Genomic DNA, 17,041 nt, shown 5'->3' with positions numbered 1-17,041 from the left:
AAGGATAAGGATATATACGATATGAACGCCATGAGGAGGAAAGTGAACTAAGAACGCCCAGCAATCTTCTGTGTGGCAGTTCACACTGCCGACTCTGGGCCGCGACAACTCAGCGACTCAGGGTACACGAGGTCTTAGGTGTGAAATGTTGATGTGAAAGGGTCGCACAGGATCAGAAAGAGGCCTAGAAACGATCGCCGGATGCTGAGTCGGCACAGTGTGAATGGGGCCTAAAAGACGCTGGGTTGTCGTGGCCCAGAGTCAGCACAGTATGAACGGAGCCTTACTTTCAAAATTGAAATGGGTGACACGCCGAGGTTGCCTGAACGTTTAAGCTCCGGCGACTGAGGTTGGCCAAACTCTCCAATTCCATGGCGCTGCCTGTCACCTGCCTCTCTCCTCCCACCAGTGAATCACCGTTGCCCGCCGCGCCACCACCAGTGTGTGAGTGACGGCACCTGCATCAGACTCGAAGCGACGTGCAACCACACCGTGGAGTGTCCCGACGGCTCCGACGAGAAGAACTGCGAGAGTGAGTGTCTCTCTCTCTCTCTCTCTCTCTCTCTCTCTCTCTCTCTCTCTCTCTCTCTCTCTCTCTCTCTCTCTCTCTCTCTCTCTCTCTCTCTCTCTCTCTCTCTCTCTCTCTCTCTCTCTCTCTCTCTCTCTCTCTCTCTCTCTCTCTCTCTCTCTCTCTCTCTCTCTCTCTCTCTCTCTCTCTCTCTCTCTCTCTCTCTTTCTTCTTCTTCTTCTTCTTCTTCTTCTTCTTAATCAGCTTCTTTTCTCTTTCCAGAAAACTACAGAAAGTGCTACAACGCTGAGTTTACGTGTGACAACATGAAGTGCTTGCGTCCCCCCGACGTATGTGATGGCTGGGACGACTGCGGGGACAACTCCGACGAGAAGGACTGCAGCGAGGCGGGTGAGTGAGGGGCACCTGCGTCGTGGCTGGCTGGGGCCTCACACAGACACACACACTCAGGCATGTGGCGTGTGGGATGGTGAAGGAAACGTCGAAATCTCCTTCTGGGGTAACAAATGAGAGTCACTAGATCGTCACAAACCGGCGGGATATAATGAAATATAAAAAAGAAAGTCATCAATAAAGTAACTTTTTGTAGCTACCACTGAATGCTTAGATTCGAAACCAAGATGAACCTTGCTGGAGAGACAGAAATAACTCGGTGAGAAGGCTATTTGTAAATTTAATTAACTTAGATAACAAAAAACAATTTCCAGTCAGTTTCGAGATGCAGCTCTTGACAACGAGGAAAATTGATATTGAGGAAATTCACGAAAACTTAAGTAAAATTCTAAAAGAAACTGCACTTGAAGTAGGAGGTAAAGGAGAAAATTCAAATCACTGTAAGCTGTCTTCAGGAAATACACTGCTAATAAGCGAAGAAACATTATCAACCAGAGACAGGATCAAGTCAGCAAAACTTTCACACACACACACACACACACACACACACACACGCGACTCAGTGGATAGAGCGTCTGCCTCACAACCAGAAGGACCGGGGTTCGATTCCGCGGCCGGGTGAAGATAAGTTGGGTTTATCCTCTTTCACGTGTAGCCCCTGCTCACCTAGCAGTGAGCAGATACGCGACGTCAGGCAAGGAGTTGTGACCTCGTTGTCGCGGTGTGTTGTGTGTGAGTGGTCTCAGTCCTACCCAAAGATCGGTACTGTGAGCTCTGTGCTCTTCCGTAGGGCTGTCTCGAGAGAGACCTGCAGCAGACCAAGAGGTGAATTACACACACACACACACACACACACACCCACCTAATTTTAGGCCTCAGCCACCTTGTCTTCCCTCCTCTGCAGACTTCGTGACCTGCAAATCTGGCAAGAAGGTTCACAAGACTTGGCGATGCAACAACTGGCCGGAGTGCAGCGAAAAGTACTTCGACGACGACTCTGATGAGCTGGGCTGTGAGTACTCTGCCGGGAAGTGTTGTTGTGTGGGCTAGAAAGATGGTGGTGTGAGAGTTTAGTCGAGAAGGGAGGGTGTGGGTATGGAAGCGAGGGAAGTTAGGAGGATGGTGGGGGTGAAGTAAGGAGAGTTGTGGTGGGGGAGGTAAGGAGAGTGTCGGGGACGGGAGAGGGGGAGGTTCTGAGGGTGTTGATCTGAGAACAGGGTAGAGAACGGACCGGGGGAGAGACAGTGGACCAAATGGGACAGCGAACTGTGGTGTTTTATCGCCCACATTTGCATCAAACATTTATCAGATGTTTATGACTCTGCCTTTATTAATGATTTATATTATTGTTTGGTTCCTGTTCGGTGGCGCTAGGTCAATAACATCTGGGGTTTTGGTTACCAGTTGTTGAGGGTTTGCTTGCCAATTAGTGTGACTATCTTTATTAATTTATTTTTATTATTTAATAATATTATTAAATTATCCTTTGTGAGGCTACGGTAGCCATGAGTGGCATTAGGTTACCATGTAGTGTGAGTTTCCTTGGCATGGTAAGCTTGTGAATGTTGGACATCAGGTACATTACTTCGTCGGGTTTCATTCTGTTACCTGGCAGGTGTGTGAGTTGACTACCGAGACACTTTGAACACATCCCGCCAGTGGGGCGGAGCAGGGACATGTGTAGTATATCTATATCTATATCTATATCTATCTATCTATCTATCTATCTATCTATCTCTCTCTCTCTCTATCTATATATATATATATATATATATATATATATATATATATATATATATAAATAAATATATATATATATATATATATATATATAAAACTTTTCGGATACGTTTTTATGATTTTTTTCAAATAGTCTGACACTTTCTGTCGGAAATAGCTAGTTTTCACTTGCTAGCGGCAGAGTACGTTGCCGGGCCAAAGTATGAGCCCGGCTATTTCGAAGGGAACGACCATCAACTTAAATAAAGGCGCGCCATGGCTCATCAGAAAAAAAAATCGTTCAGCAGAGCGAGAAGGGCGCGTTGCTGTATGGCTCGAGTTTTGTTTTCATTTTTTTTTTTTCGGATGACACGCATTCACCATTAATACCCCAACGGGCGCCTCTCAGACACCGAGTGTAAGCGTTGCAACGTTTGCCTCCAGGTGCGTAGTTCGTTATAACATTTAATGGAGCTTGACATAATAAGGCCGCTTCTGAGGGACATCCTCACCACCAGAGGAAGAATCATTGCATATGTGCTGATTCAGTGTATTGGTGGAAATTGAATGGACGGAGTTTTACTTCATTTTTTTCTCAGTCTGTCAAACGGTCGGTGTCTATATGTATCTCAATGTGTCTTTACCCACGTCTGTCCATCCACAAGTCAGTCAGACTCGTGTGATCGGATGGTTATGTGTGCATGGAGGGCTGTTTTTATGTGTGTTTAATTCGCAATGGTCTGATCACGCGCTTGGCTCGCGATTACCAATCCTTTAAAGATTTGAACTGTGGTACATACCGGGTCCTCAAGTAGCCTGCAGCTGGAACCTCAGACAGCACCCACACCCACTCGGGAAGCGGATCACAACTATGCACATCCGTCCCCCCTCCACCCGGGAACCGAACACGGGGCCTCTTGATTGTGCTTAGTTGAGCTTGCTAACCACCGCAGTATGTGTTTTGGGGGTGGGGTACGAGCACATGCGAGCGTGACTGCGTGCGTCCGTGCATGCCTCTGTACATGGTCGCGTGCGTGTGTAAGAGGTCAGTGTGGTGTTAAGGATGTCGACAAACAGCGCCGGTAATGAATGCCCTGCGGCGGCTTCCCCTCATTTGGGCCGCTGCAACACCAGCCTGTCATTAGGAACTGCACGCACGCACACACACACACACATACAAGGGGCCTTCGTGGGGTGGTGGTTAGCACATTCGGCTCACAACCGAGAGAGCCCGGGTCCGATTCCCGGGCGGAGTGGAAAAATTTGGGTGGCTTTTCCGATACCATAAGCCCCTGTCCACCCAGCAGTGAATGGGTACCAGGTATTAATCGGGGGTTGTGTCTCGTTTCCTGCGATCTGTTCCCTTCTCCTATAATTCCTTCCCCCTCTGTCTCTCTCCGGCATATGACCACAGATGTTGCGCCGACTAAACGAAACTTTCCAACACACACACACACACACACACACACACACACAAACACACACACACACTCTCTCTCTCTCTCTCTCTCTCTCTCTCTCTCTCTCTCTCTCTCTCTCTCTCTCTCTCTCTCTCTCTCTCGAGCACACAGCCTGCTCACTCCGTCTCCTTCCCTTTCCTGTTGATTTCCCTCACTGATCCTTCTCATTCTCTCCTCTCCCATCTCTTCCCTTTCCTTCCTTCCATTTTCTCCCTTGATGTTACTTTCCTTCATTCTCCTCTTCCTTTTTCTTCTTTACCCGTACTTTCACTTCGTTTCTGTTCCCTTCTCTTCCTGTCCTCCTCCCCCACCCCACCTCTTCTCTTTCTTTATTTCTCATTCATTTCTTCTTTACTTCTCTTTCCTCCTCCCTCTCATTCATTCGTTTTTTTGTCGTCCTACCTCGCGCATTTCTTTTTTTTCAACTCTTATCGTGCTGCTGTTCCCTTTACTCCCCCACTTGCACTTCTGTCACTTATTTTTCCTGAGCTCTTATTTTTCTTGTCCATCACATTTTAATGGTATGCTATTGTGGAGCAGTATAACTCTGTGTTCTTTTATTACTGAAGCCCTTTTTTTCTTTTCTTTTTTGTTGTTGTTTTGTATAAATTTATTACTCATGGGTATAGTGATGAAATTATTACAAAATTTTACCTGTTTCACTCTGTTTCCTAGACCGATTTTTCTTTTTTTTCGGACCTTTGCTGGAAGGGAAATTTAAAGGAAGGGACCTTTGCTGGAAGGGACCTTTGATGGAGGGGACCTTTGATGGAGGGGACCTTTGACGGAAGGAACTGGTGACCCATTAGAACCTTTTTTATTGCTATTCATGAGTGCTTCTTTTGAGAGCCATCCCGGGGCTGCTCTCTCACCGGTCACTGTGATTCACGCTATAATTATTGTGAAGCTCGCCATATAGCTGGTGGTGGCTTTGTTTTGTTTGTTTGTTTTTTCATTAATATAAAATGAGAAGATTCCTTTGGTATTATGTATATCATCCACCTTTTTTTGTGTGTGTGTGTGTGTTTGTAAATAACAACGAGGTGTTACTATCCCGCAATGAACGCCACTAAGTACCGGAGATCGAACTCCGGTATCCGAACCCGAGCCTTCCGAGTAGAAGTCAGAGCAGCTAACCAACTGAGCCACCGATGAGGTAAAAGGTCATCCTTTTCTTTTGTCTCGATCCCATGAAGTAAAAAAGGCGTATCTTCTCAGTCAGCCAGTCACTTCGTCCTGCCCCTCTCGCCTATCCGCTATCTCCACTCTTCTTCTCCTTCCCCTCCCTCGTTCATTCGCCTCGTTCTCGTTCTTCCCCTACCTCGTTCATTTGCCCGTATAGGAAATGGAATCAAAAGTAAATGCGTGGCTCTTCTGTACACGCCCTTCCCTTTCTGGTGCTGCTGCCGCTGGTCTCACTGTTTTGTTGTTGCAGGGGTTGGAGTTGATGTCTCTGATTCGGTTTTGATGTCACAGGGGTGTTGGTGTTGGTTGTGGTGAAGAAAAGAATGGAGAAACAGCAGCGGATGTAACAACGGCAGTGGCAGTGATGGAAATGAAACCACTACTGAGCCATTCTTAATTTGCTGAGTTTTATAGCACCCAGAGGTAGCGAGCATCCACGGGTCGACGGAATAGAATTTGAGCGAAATCTATAAACATGGCGTTGTCTTGGTTAGGTGGGTAGCCATTAGTAGTCACCTAACCAACAGAACGCCATGACTATATATTTCGCTCACATTCTTTTTAATTGACCCGTGGATGTTTGATACCCTTTTTGCCGACTTTTTCCACAAGGGAGGCATCTCAAGGTTAAAAAACAAAACTGCAACAAAATAGTCCGCCAGACGCTGCTCCGACGAAGAAAAAGAACGAGAGGCCAGGAGAGAGGTACCTAAGGACTTGTGATGCGTGCCAGGTTAGAATCACAGGCCGAATCTGACCGTTTAACGCCACTGAGATGTCAAAACGGATCCTACGAGCACGCCGTAGCTCTGAAGACATTCCGGGCATGCATTAGGTTAACACAAGATGAAAGACTCCCTGTAGTTTAAAACGTAGATAAAGGTATACATATCTTCAGTTTTATAAAAGAAAACATCGTTACAGATAATGTATGTGCCTCGGAAAATAGGGAGAAACACACTGATAAAACTCCTTCATTCCTGGAAGCGCGTTTCGAGGGACTGAGAGCCATAATATTAAACATTTCTTCGTCTAATCACACGCACGTTTGACATGGCTTTCGTAGGAGCTGTGGGCCTTCTCATGATTAATATTTATGACTGGTGGGAGTTTGACAAGGCTTCTGTACCATGAACTCTAAAAAAACACTCATGAGAACGCATTTTACCTTCTATTTGGCCCTTAGAAATAATTGATGTGAGAGTCGGTAGCGTCAAAAAATACCGATCTGAGTAACTGGGGCGCTTGTTGAGGGCGGGCGACGGGCTGAAGGAGCGGCGGCGGGGGAGACGAGTCTTCTTCCTCTCCAGCATTTGACAAACATGAGCTGAGGCGGATTATGTAAAGGACGGGCACACCACACCACAATCACGGCTTCAGATGATGGGCTTGGGCTGACTGAAGTGAAGCAGACCAAAGAAAGTACCGAGGCTTTGACCCGCCACCCGAGGTGAAGCTAAGGTGTACAGAGGGCGTACAAGAGGAGGGTCAAAGGGACCTGTGTGCGTGTGAACGGCTCAGGTCGGCACTGTTAGACGCTTCTGCCTCTCACATCAACTATTTCCAAAGGCCAAAAAGGAGATGAATCTGATTTTATGAGTGTAATTTCACGTTCATGATACAAAAAAAGGGTCAAACTACCACCAGTGTCATTAAGCTACCCATGGAAATAACCAAAACGTCTACGAAAGCCTTGTTAAATATGTGTTTGGGCGCCGAAGTGTTTAAGAATTCGGCCCTGTCTCGTGAGTCTCGCCGACGATTGACGACTCTAAAGGCGAAACTAATATTTATTATTGATTACTTAATGAAATAAGAAAATAATTTCCAAAACGTTAATCAGTACATCAGTGCATGCACGCCGCGTCATGTTATATGCTGTTTATATGCTAAGTGATGCAGCCACAAACATCAAACACATGTTCTCCAGGGCACTGCGATGTGAGGCCTGTTCTTTGGCCTGTCTGTATACGTCTCGGGTGTGTGCGGCAAACTCCCTGAAGTCGGTGAGGGGCGGACGTGGCTGATGCCCATGTTCATGAGTCAGCCGATTTTATTTATTTTTTCTTTCTTTTTACGTCGTGGCCTATTGCACCGGTAGGCTTCTTCCCGGTGGATCCTGATGGTCGGTCCAAGGTTTCTTCCCGGTAGGGCCTGATGGTCGGCCCAGCCCATTCTGGCGCAGGCGAGTGTTTATAGTGGCGCCATCTTGCTTTGGCTCATGCTGCCCTCCCGGAGCTCATCTTTAATCCTAGAATCTAGAGTCCGGTTTGATAGGTGGTCTTCTGGACAGCATGTGGGTAGTTTTAAGCCACTCGGCGGTGGCTGAAAAATCCCAGCTTGGTGGCACCGGTCGGGGATTGAAGTCGCGTCGTCCCGAACGCGGCGCCGTCACTCTATCCATTCAGCCACCGCCTCCCTAAATGATCATCAAAAAGCAACAGTCCATACCCTGAAGTGAAATGATGATGGCTAATAATGATGATGGCGAAAGTGGCGGTGAAGGAATCTGTCTGTTCTCAATCAAAGGGGAAGAAAACAGGTGTAGTGCCTTCATCCCTTCCATACCTTTACCGTCTCGTCAGGAGGGGGAGCCCGTGACCCTATCAGCCCGGCAGCCCTCCGCGTCATCTCGCCGTCGCTCCTCCTCCCAGCCAGCCGTCAGTCTTCCTTATGTCTCCCTCACAGGTGACTGCACGGAGGATCATTACAAGTGCTCCAACGGCCGCTGCATCTTCAAGGGCAACAAGTGTGACTCCAAGTGTGACTGTTTCGACACGTGTGAGGATGAGAAGAACTGTTCGCACGTGTATACCAAGGAGTCAGGTACGTGTGGGCTCTTCCGGGGCGGAGGTATGGAGGGAGGGGCGTGTTGCACGTGAGCATTCAGTGGTAGCGAAGTAACGAAGAGAAACACGGACGGTGGGTGCAATATAAAGGAGAGAATGGAAAAAAAAAAAAGAGGTAGGGTTTCCTTCATTCGTTTTTTTTTTTTTTTCAGAGAGCAAGCCATGTTACTATTGAGTAGAATATAATAATGTTTTTCACCTCTTTCAACACTTTTATCACAACACTAGATCTTATTGTGATTTTTCTCCCTCAATAACCAATGTTCTCTGCGTTGCGTGTGTCGTTTTCATGTACCATCGCATTCCCCCTCCGCGTCGGGACACATCGTCCATGCATTAAGCGTGTCTGTGTCGCCCGGCAGGTGTGGTGGAGTGCCTGAAAGGGAAGTCCGTGCAAGCCAATGGCAGGTGCATCGACGAGCAGTTCATTTGTGATGGGATCCTGCACGCTTTCGGCCCTGACATCACCGAGTCCGGCTGCTGTGAGTACATTCCTGTGCCGTGTGTGTTCCTGTTGTACTGTAAGGTATGTTAGAATATATTGTTTGAATTGCCTTCGTTGTCGTCGCCCTTTTTATTATATTTATCGTTCTCGTCACCGTTGTCGTCATATCATCTTTCTAGTCGTCGACGTTATTGTCACATCAACATCATCATCATCATCAGTACAGGTCACACCAGCGGTCGTGAGTGCGTGAACCATTCACCCGTAAACTGCAACACAGGTATTTCCCTGCTCAGTGTGATGCTCTGTTCCGTCAGATCTCTCTCCATTTACTCTTCCGTCAAAGTAGTTTCAGCCCCAGAGTGTGTCGGGGAATTGACGGGTTGAAGGAGGCTGGCGGTGCTGTGACACTTCCACCTTTTTCGCCATGGCTTGGGACTTCAGATAAGCTGACCCCTCCGTGGTCCAGTGGTTAGCGTGCCTAGCTACGAATCCATGCTCCTTGGTTCGAATCCCGGTCCGAGCGGTCGGCGTGCACCTCATCCTTATAGTTGTTCATCCTCCATTTCGGGTTGGTCGATAAATGGGTACCTGGGGAAACCTGGGGAAGGTAAACTGTGGTAACTCGGATGTCACACTGGCCCGTGTCCCACCGCAGGCTCAAGGGCCAATGTGACGTAGAAGAGCACCGCAGCTACGTACAGCTATAGCTTATGCCCCCAACTTTACCTATACCTTGGCACTCACAGACCAACTTGTGAACCAATTTTAATTTGTGTCACTTGAAGCAGGGAAAAAAGTAAAAGCCCATTGATGCAGGTGAGGAGAAGGGAGGATTTATGGCGTCGCAGTCTGGCACAGGAGAGTCAGTGACGTAAGTAAGAACAGGAAATTAATGTTGAGAGTGAGGCCCGGCCCAGACTACACCGTTTGGCTGTCCGTATCGCCAGATGCATCACTTAACGTCAGATTCCTGAAGGCGGCAGAGTCCGGACAGCTACCCCGGCCACCATGCCTAGCCACAATGACCTTCTTCAAATCCTGCTGGGGAGGTGAAACTATATGAAGCGATCTCTATTTTCCTCGTTAAAAAAATATCATCCTGACGGACCGTGCCTGCATCACATTGTGCCCAAGAAGACAATAAAAAGGTGCAGCCATGTAGTTACAACTAAGATTCTTATTTCACACAATAGTTTCTTAATCTAATGTGGCGATCACTCACGTCACGTCTGCGTAGAGAAGATGCCATTATTCTCTGCTGTGATTGGATATCTTTTCAGGTAGGCAGTGGCTTTTTTTTTTTCTCTTCTATTTTTTTCACAGCACCAATTTGAGCATGATTTGTCTGTGTTTCTTGCTACAGATGACAACGAGACAAAATCGTGCGTTTTGTCAGCGGGGCAGAAGCGGGGAAGGCCGATGGTCTTCAACTGCAAGGATCTGAGGTGCCTCCCGACCTACATGCTGTGCGACGGCAGCCGAGACTGTCTGTACGGCGACGACGAGGACAACTGCGGGGAAAATGGTGTGTATTTACCTAGTTGTATTTACCTAGTTGTAATTTTACAGGGCCTGGGCTTACGCTCGTGTGGTCCCGTCTCCGTATCTATAATTATCCAACTTTTCCTTGAAACTTTGCACACTCTTCGCCGATACTATTTCTTCACTTAATCTGTTCCAAACCTCTATATTTCTTTGTGGGAAGCTATATTTCTTTATGTCTCTTGAGCATCTTCCCTTACTCAACTTTTTACTATGTCCTCTAGTATTCCTGTTGGAAGGTTCCTCTCTTAGTAACAATTTCTCGTTATCTACTTCTTCCATTTTACTCAATAGCCTATATATTTGTATTAGGTCTCCTCTTTCTCTTCTTTGTTCTAGTGTTGGCAAGTCCATTTCCTTTAGTCTCTCTTCATATGTCAGTCCCTCCAGTTCTGGAACCATTTTTGTTGCCATCCTCTGTATTCTTTCTAGTTTTATTATGTGTTTCTTCATATGTGGAGACCACACTGTTTCCGCGTATTCTAGTTTTGGTCTGATCATAGTAGTTATTAATTTTTTCATCATTTCTTTGTCCATGTAGTGGAATGCTATGCCTATATTTCTCACCATGTTATATGTATCACCGAAGATCCGATTTATATGACTTCCTGGTTGCATATAATCTTGCATTATTACTCCCAGGTCTCTCTCTTCATTTACTTTCTTTAATATTTCCCCATCTCCCATTTTATATGTCCATTTTTGTCTTTCTACACTTTTTCCCATTTCCATAACATGACATTTCTTCACGTTGAATTTCATCTCCCATTTATGACTCCATTTCCATATCTTGTTTAGGTCTTCTTGCAGCTCCTTGCAGTCTTCACTCTTTCTTATATGTCTTTGCAGTTTAGCATCATCCGCGAACAGGCTTATGTAGCTGTTTATTCCCTCTGGCATATCATTAATATAGACTAGGAAGAGTACTGGTGCTAAAACCGACCCCTGGGGCACTCCACTTTCCACCGCTCTCCATTCCGATCTAGTGTCCTTAACCACGGTTCTCATCTCTCTTCCTCTTAAGTAGCTTTCCATCCAGCACTTCATTTTCCCTCTCAATCCTCCTTTATTTTCTAGTTTCCACAGCAGTCTTGAATGTGGAACTTTGTCAAATGCCTTCATTAAGTCTAGGTAAATGCAATCCACCCATCCGTCTCTTTCCTGTAATTTGTCCGTCACTCTTGAGTAAAAGCTCAGCAAGTTTGTCACACATGAGTGGCCTTTCCAAAACCCATATTGATTGTTTGTGATTAGATTATGTTCTTCTAGAAATCTCATCCATTGTTCTTTTATTGATTTCTCACATATTTTGCATACTACACTGGTCAGAGACACCGGTCTGTAATTTAGGGGTTCTTCCTTTTTTCCACTTTTGTATATAGGTACCACTTCTGCCCTCTTCCACTCCCTAGGCCTAGGCACTGTGCCCGTTTTAATTGAGCACCTAATGATGTCATATATCGGGCCAACTAGCTCATTTCTGCACTCTTTAAGTATAAAACCTGAAACTCCATCCGGTCCCACGGCCTTCCCTTCTTCCAATTCCCCCAATAGTTTTTTATCTCCTCTTTATCTATTTTGACCTCTCCCATACATACATCTAAGTTGTTTTCTTGTGGTTCATTAAATAATGATTCTTTGGTAAACACTTGCTGGAATTTTTTGTAAAATAATTCCGCCATGCCTTTGGGATCCTCGATCTCTACATTCTCTTCAGTCAGTCTTTCAATTGTTTCTCTTGATTTAATTTTTCCATTTATAAATCTATAAAATAGTTTAGGTTGTTCTTTACACTTTTCCACAATATCCTTTTCGTATCGTTTCTCTTCTTCCTTTCTCACATTCACGTACTCATTTCTCGTTGCCTTAAAGTCTTCTCTGTTTCTTTGATTTTTGTTTCTTTTTAATTTTGACCACGCTTTGTCTCTTTTCTTTTGCCTTTGCACATCTTGCATTAAACCAGTCCTTTTTAGCCCTCTCCCTCGGTCTGTATTTTGGTACGAACTTCATAACACCTGTGTTGTACGCCCTCATGAAAATATTATATTTTCCTTGAACTTCGCTTGTATTCATTAACTCTTTCCAATCCATTTCACCAAAAAACTTGAGGTTTTCCACCCCTGCTTTCCTATAGTTTAATCTATCGCTTCTATAAGTCTCGTCTTGTTCCCTTCCTCCCTCCTCCATTTCCATCTTTATGAGCACGTGATCACTTTTTCCCAGGGGGCAATCATACCTCAATTCATCCTTCACGTGAATTTCTCTTGTCAACACCAAATCCAGTCTTGCCGGTTCATCGTCTCTTCTATATCTAGTGCTTTCCTTCACCCTTTGTATCATCAAATTTTCCATCATTAAATTCAAGAATCTATTTCCCCATGCCACATCACTACCATTGCTCTCAGTCTCCCAGTCAACCTCTTTGCAATTGAAATCGCCAACTAGTATTACTCCTTTGCTTGCCTTCAGTAATCTCCTCAAACTCTGTATGGTGTCATCAATCATGATTTCATAATCTTCTTTACTCCATGATGTAGTTTTTGGTGGTACATATGTTACTGCAATCGTCATCCTTTCTCTGTTCTTGTTTTCCAAGCTTACACTCACTATCTCTGCTTTTCCCTCTCCATATTCTATTGATTTTACTAATAACTCTTTCTTTATCATTATCACCACTCCTCCTCCGCCTTTGCCCATTCTATCCTTCCTCCACACATTGTATCTTCCATCTAACTCAATTTGGATGTTTTCTTTTAGTTTAGTTTCAGTTAGGCAAACTATCATGGGATCCCTCTCTTTTAGATAATCTTGCAGCTCTATTTTACTAGAGATCAACCCATCTACATTTGTTTACATTATTCCTATTACCCTCTCTGTATCTTTCTTATCTAGTTTTTGCTCCCCTTTCTCTTCTCCCTTATGAACCATTTCTTGATTCGATCCCCCGAAATTCTCCAAAAAAATGCTTCTTTTTCTTCCTCAGATCTTGCGTTATTTTTTACTTTTGTCTCTGCCAGTAATTCATTCCATTTCTTCCTTTCTTTCTTTCTTCCTCATTTCTATTTTTCTTTATATATATATATATATATATATATATATATATATATATATATATATATATATATATATATATATATATATATATATATATATATATATATATATATATATATATATATATATATATATATATATATATATATATATATATATATATATATATATATATATATATATATATATATATATATATATATATCCTTACATCCTTCCGTTCCTTTTAGTTTAGTTGTTCTATATAGTATGTCTTCGGCTGCCATTTGTGATTTTAGTTTTAACTTAACTGGTCTAGTTTTCCCTTCAATAAATGGACCCATTCTATAAATCTCGTCTAGTTCCTCCTCGATACTCTGCCTTTCTGCATCATTTAGGTTCTTGAGCAGGTCTTTGACTGATTTCAGTTCCTCTTTATCCCTTTTTGGTTTATATGTTATATTCTTTTCTTTCATCCCAAAAATAATAACACTTCTTTTTTTGTCCGCTACTTCTCTCACTAATTCTTCATTTTTCTTTAAGGCCTTGACTACCTCTTCTCAAACTCTTTGTCCTTCTTTGTTTACCAGTTCCTTCAGGTTTTCATTTTCCTTTCTTACCACTCCCAAACCTTCCTTCATTGATCTTTCGTACTTTTAGCTCCTCATTTTCCTTAATCAATTTCTTCTCATTTTCCTCTAGTCGTTTTATCCTATTTCTCAGGTCACTGTGGAATACTCTGTTCTGCTCTTCTTCCTCATCCCTTCTCTTTACCATGCTGATCCATTTATCCAGTTTTCTTTCCATCAGTAGCACTCTCAATGTCGTCTCATTTCTCGCAAAACCAGAGAACTCAGCTGAAGTACCTCCAGCCTCGTACTCACTTTCCTCCCCGCTGTTGTTGTCTCCTCCTCCTGCTCTTCCTCTTCTGCTTCTTGGCGTGATCCATCCCTGATCTTCCTCCTCCTCACTCATCGTACTAAACTGCACTAATGGAGACCCACCGAACCAACATTAGCGCAGCCCAGGCCTCTGCAGCACTACTTCTTCTTCTTCTTCGTGGGTGTTTTATGGGGCTATTTAGGCTGCGGACCCACAGCCTCTAGAGCCCCGTCAGTGGTAGTTGTTATCAGGAGTTGTTGGTTGTGCTGGCCGGCCTGTCACCAGGGCGGGAGTTAGATCCTGTCGAGTTGCCCCGACTTCTGCAGGAAGGTTTGCGTGCACTTGAGGGCGTGGAAGGCAGTGGTGGGGCTGAGGGCGTCGCTGCCCAGCAGGTCCTCTAGGGTTGGCCTGTGAATACGGAGACTGGTTAAGGATGCTTTGAGGGTGGTGCGGAGGGAGTGGAATCTTGGGCAGTGGAGGAGGAGGTGTTCTGGTGTGTCAGGTTGTGTGGGGCACCATGGGCAGTGTGGGTCTTGGACTATGTTCAGTCTGTGCAGGTGGGCATTGAGGCGGGTGTGTCCAATCCTGAGACGGGTGATGGCTGTGTCCAGGGGGCGAATGGGGGAGAAGGGGCGCCAGTGCTGGGCGGGGGAGTGTCTGTAGCGGCCGAGGGTGAGCTGTCTGAGGTCTATCGTCAGTCTGGTGGTCCAGTGGCGGTTGGAGGACTGTCGGAGGTGGATCTTGAGGTCACTGTGGTCCGGAGGGCTGGGAATTGGCTGGGGATGTGTGTGTGCCAGGTTGGCAGCTTGGTCCACCACTGTGTTGCCCATGATGCCTATGTGAGAAGGGACCCACTGAAGGTGGACCCGTCTGCCCCCGGAGGTCAGCTGTGCCAGGAGGGAGTGGATGGCAAAGCATAGTGTGTGATGTGTGTGAGGTCTGTGAGTTGAGATGAGTTGGAGGGCAGTGAGGGAGACAGTAAAGAGGGAGACCGATAGGTGTGGGGGAAGCGTTGTTGCTGTGAGGCCTTCCTGATGGCAAAAGCTCTGCCCCAAGGATGGTGGTGTGGGTTGGAGTTTCCAGTTGGTGGAGGTGCAGGGTTGGGAGGTATATGGCCGCACTAGTGGAGGGAGGGGAGGGAATGTGGGAGCCGTCTGTGAAGATGAAAAAGGTGTCCCTGTATTTGGTGGAGAGGAGAGACAGGAAGAGGGCCTTCCCCTGGTGAGGACAATCTGCTTTGGTCCATGGTGTCTGAAGGTGTAGGGAAATGAATGAAGGAAGGGGGAACCATGGACCTAGGGGAGAGAGGTGCGCAAGGGGGGAGAAGGATGGAGGGGTGACAGAGAGAGCGGTGTAGATAGAGAGGGCTCGGGTGATGAATGGCGTGTGAGCGTGGAAGGCCTGTGGGGCTGGAAGTGGGTCAGGTTGGTGTTGGGACAGGACAGTGTGAAGGGAGGAGTGAGGAGAGGATGTTATTCTGTGGAAGGTGGTGACTGTCTTAGTGTTGCGTCTGTGGTCTAGTGAGGGAAGGCCCGCCTCTGCCTGCAGGGCCAGGGTGGGAGACGATCTGAAGGCGCCGAGGGCTATCCGCAGTGCGGTGTTCTGCACCACCTGCAGCTGGCGGAGGAGCGTCGGGGAGGCTGAACCGTAGACCTCGCATCCGTAGTCGATTTTGCTACGGATGTAGGCGCGGTAGAAGTGGAGGAGCGTCGCTCTGTCGGCTCCCCACTTGACACCCGCCAGGGCCCTCATGAGGTTCAGCCGGGGCAGACAGGAGGATCGGAGGGCACTGATGTGGCGCTTCCATGTGAGGCGAGGGCCGTCCAGCACTAGACCCAAGAATCTGTGTGTTGTGCGGAAAGGGATGACTGTGCCTGTGAGGTGTGCTTGAGGGATGGCGGGGATGCGGCGACGGGTGAAGCACATGAGGCACGACTTTGGTGCACAGAGGGTGAGGCCCCACTGAGTGCACCATTGGCTGATGGCGTCGAGCCCCCCTTGGAGGAGGGTTTGTGCCTCAGGAAGAGAAGGAGCGGAGCATAGGAGGGAAATGTCATCCGCATAGAGGAAGGTATGAGTGCTAGGAGGGGAAGGCAGGTCGGACAGAAGAACGTTGAAGAGGAGAGGGCTTAGGGGTGAGCCTTGGGGAACCCCTCTGCGGATAGGATAGGGGTGGGAGAAGGTGGTCCCGATAGAGACGGAGAAGGTGCGACTCGAGAGGAAGGAGCGGACCCAGAGCAGAGGAGCGCCGAAGAGGCCCAGGGAGGAGAGTTTGTAGAGGATAGCATTGTGGGAGGCAGAATCAAAGGCCCCTTCGAGATCCAAGAAGGCGGTCAGCGTGAAGCGCCCCCGGCCAAAACCCTCCTGAACATGATGGTCTAGGTCAAGGAGGGTGTCGATGGTTCCTCGGCGGGGCCTGAAGCCAGACATGTTAGAGGGAAGGAGATGATTGTGTTCCAGCCACCAAGAAAGCCTTGTTAGCACGAGGTGTTCAAAGAGTTTGCTGATGCAGGAAAGAAGGCTGATAGGTCGGTAGGAGGAGGGTGAGGCGGGGTCCTTCCTGGCTTTGGGAGTGGAAGGGTGATGGCGTGGCGCCACTGATGAGGGAAAGTGCCAGAAAGCCAGCTGTGGTTAAAGAGCTGAAGGAGGAAGAGGGAGTAGGCCTCTGGGAGGTGTTTGAGAAATTCATTGGGAATGTCGTCATCCCCAGTGGATTTCCCCACCGGCAGTGCAGCTATGGCTGTGGCGAGTTCATGGATCAAGAAAGGCTGGGCGATGGGGTGGATGGTGGACTGTTGGGGTAGTATGGGGGGAGGGACCGGGTCCGGGGAGCCCAGGCGTGTGCGGAAGTGTGAAGCTAGGTGTTCCACCTTCTGGGCATCCCCAGCTAGTGGAACCCCGTTGTGGTGGAGGGGGAACATGAGAGGGGCCTGGGGCCGGACCATCTTCCTGAAGAATAGCCAGGTTTTTGTGAGTGAAGTGGAGAAGTCTAGGGAGGCGC

At 46.9% G+C, this 17,041-nt stretch overlaps 1 protein-coding gene across 5 annotated transcripts in view; it reads left to right on the top strand.

Annotated features, from left to right (window-relative positions):
• The window catches only part of LOC126995466 (G-protein coupled receptor GRL101-like), a 192,433-nt gene that overhangs the window by 142,273 nt on the left and 33,119 nt on the right, over window positions 1-17,041 (top strand). For all 5 annotated transcript variants that reach the window (XR_007750333.1, XM_050855035.1, XM_050855033.1 and 2 more), the window contains exons 5-10: window positions 410-532; window positions 791-919; window positions 1,827-1,934; window positions 7,975-8,112; window positions 8,498-8,617; window positions 9,947-10,108. Coding sequence is in view for 4 of the 5 variants with exons in the window: in XM_050855035.1 (XP_050710992.1) it covers window positions 410-532; window positions 791-919; window positions 1,827-1,934; window positions 7,975-8,112; window positions 8,498-8,617; window positions 9,947-10,108 (780 nt within the window). In the remaining variant the exon portion in view is untranslated. The remainder of the gene's footprint in view (window positions 1-409; window positions 533-790; window positions 920-1,826; window positions 1,935-7,974; window positions 8,113-8,497; window positions 8,618-9,946; window positions 10,109-17,041) is intronic.

The sequence above is a fragment of the Eriocheir sinensis genome, chromosome 8, assembly GCF_024679095.1.
Source record: "Eriocheir sinensis breed Jianghai 21 chromosome 8, ASM2467909v1, whole genome shotgun sequence".
Lineage (NCBI taxonomy): Eukaryota > Metazoa > Arthropoda > Malacostraca > Decapoda > Varunidae > Eriocheir > Eriocheir sinensis.
This window is presented reverse-complemented; position numbering and strand designations above follow the sequence as displayed.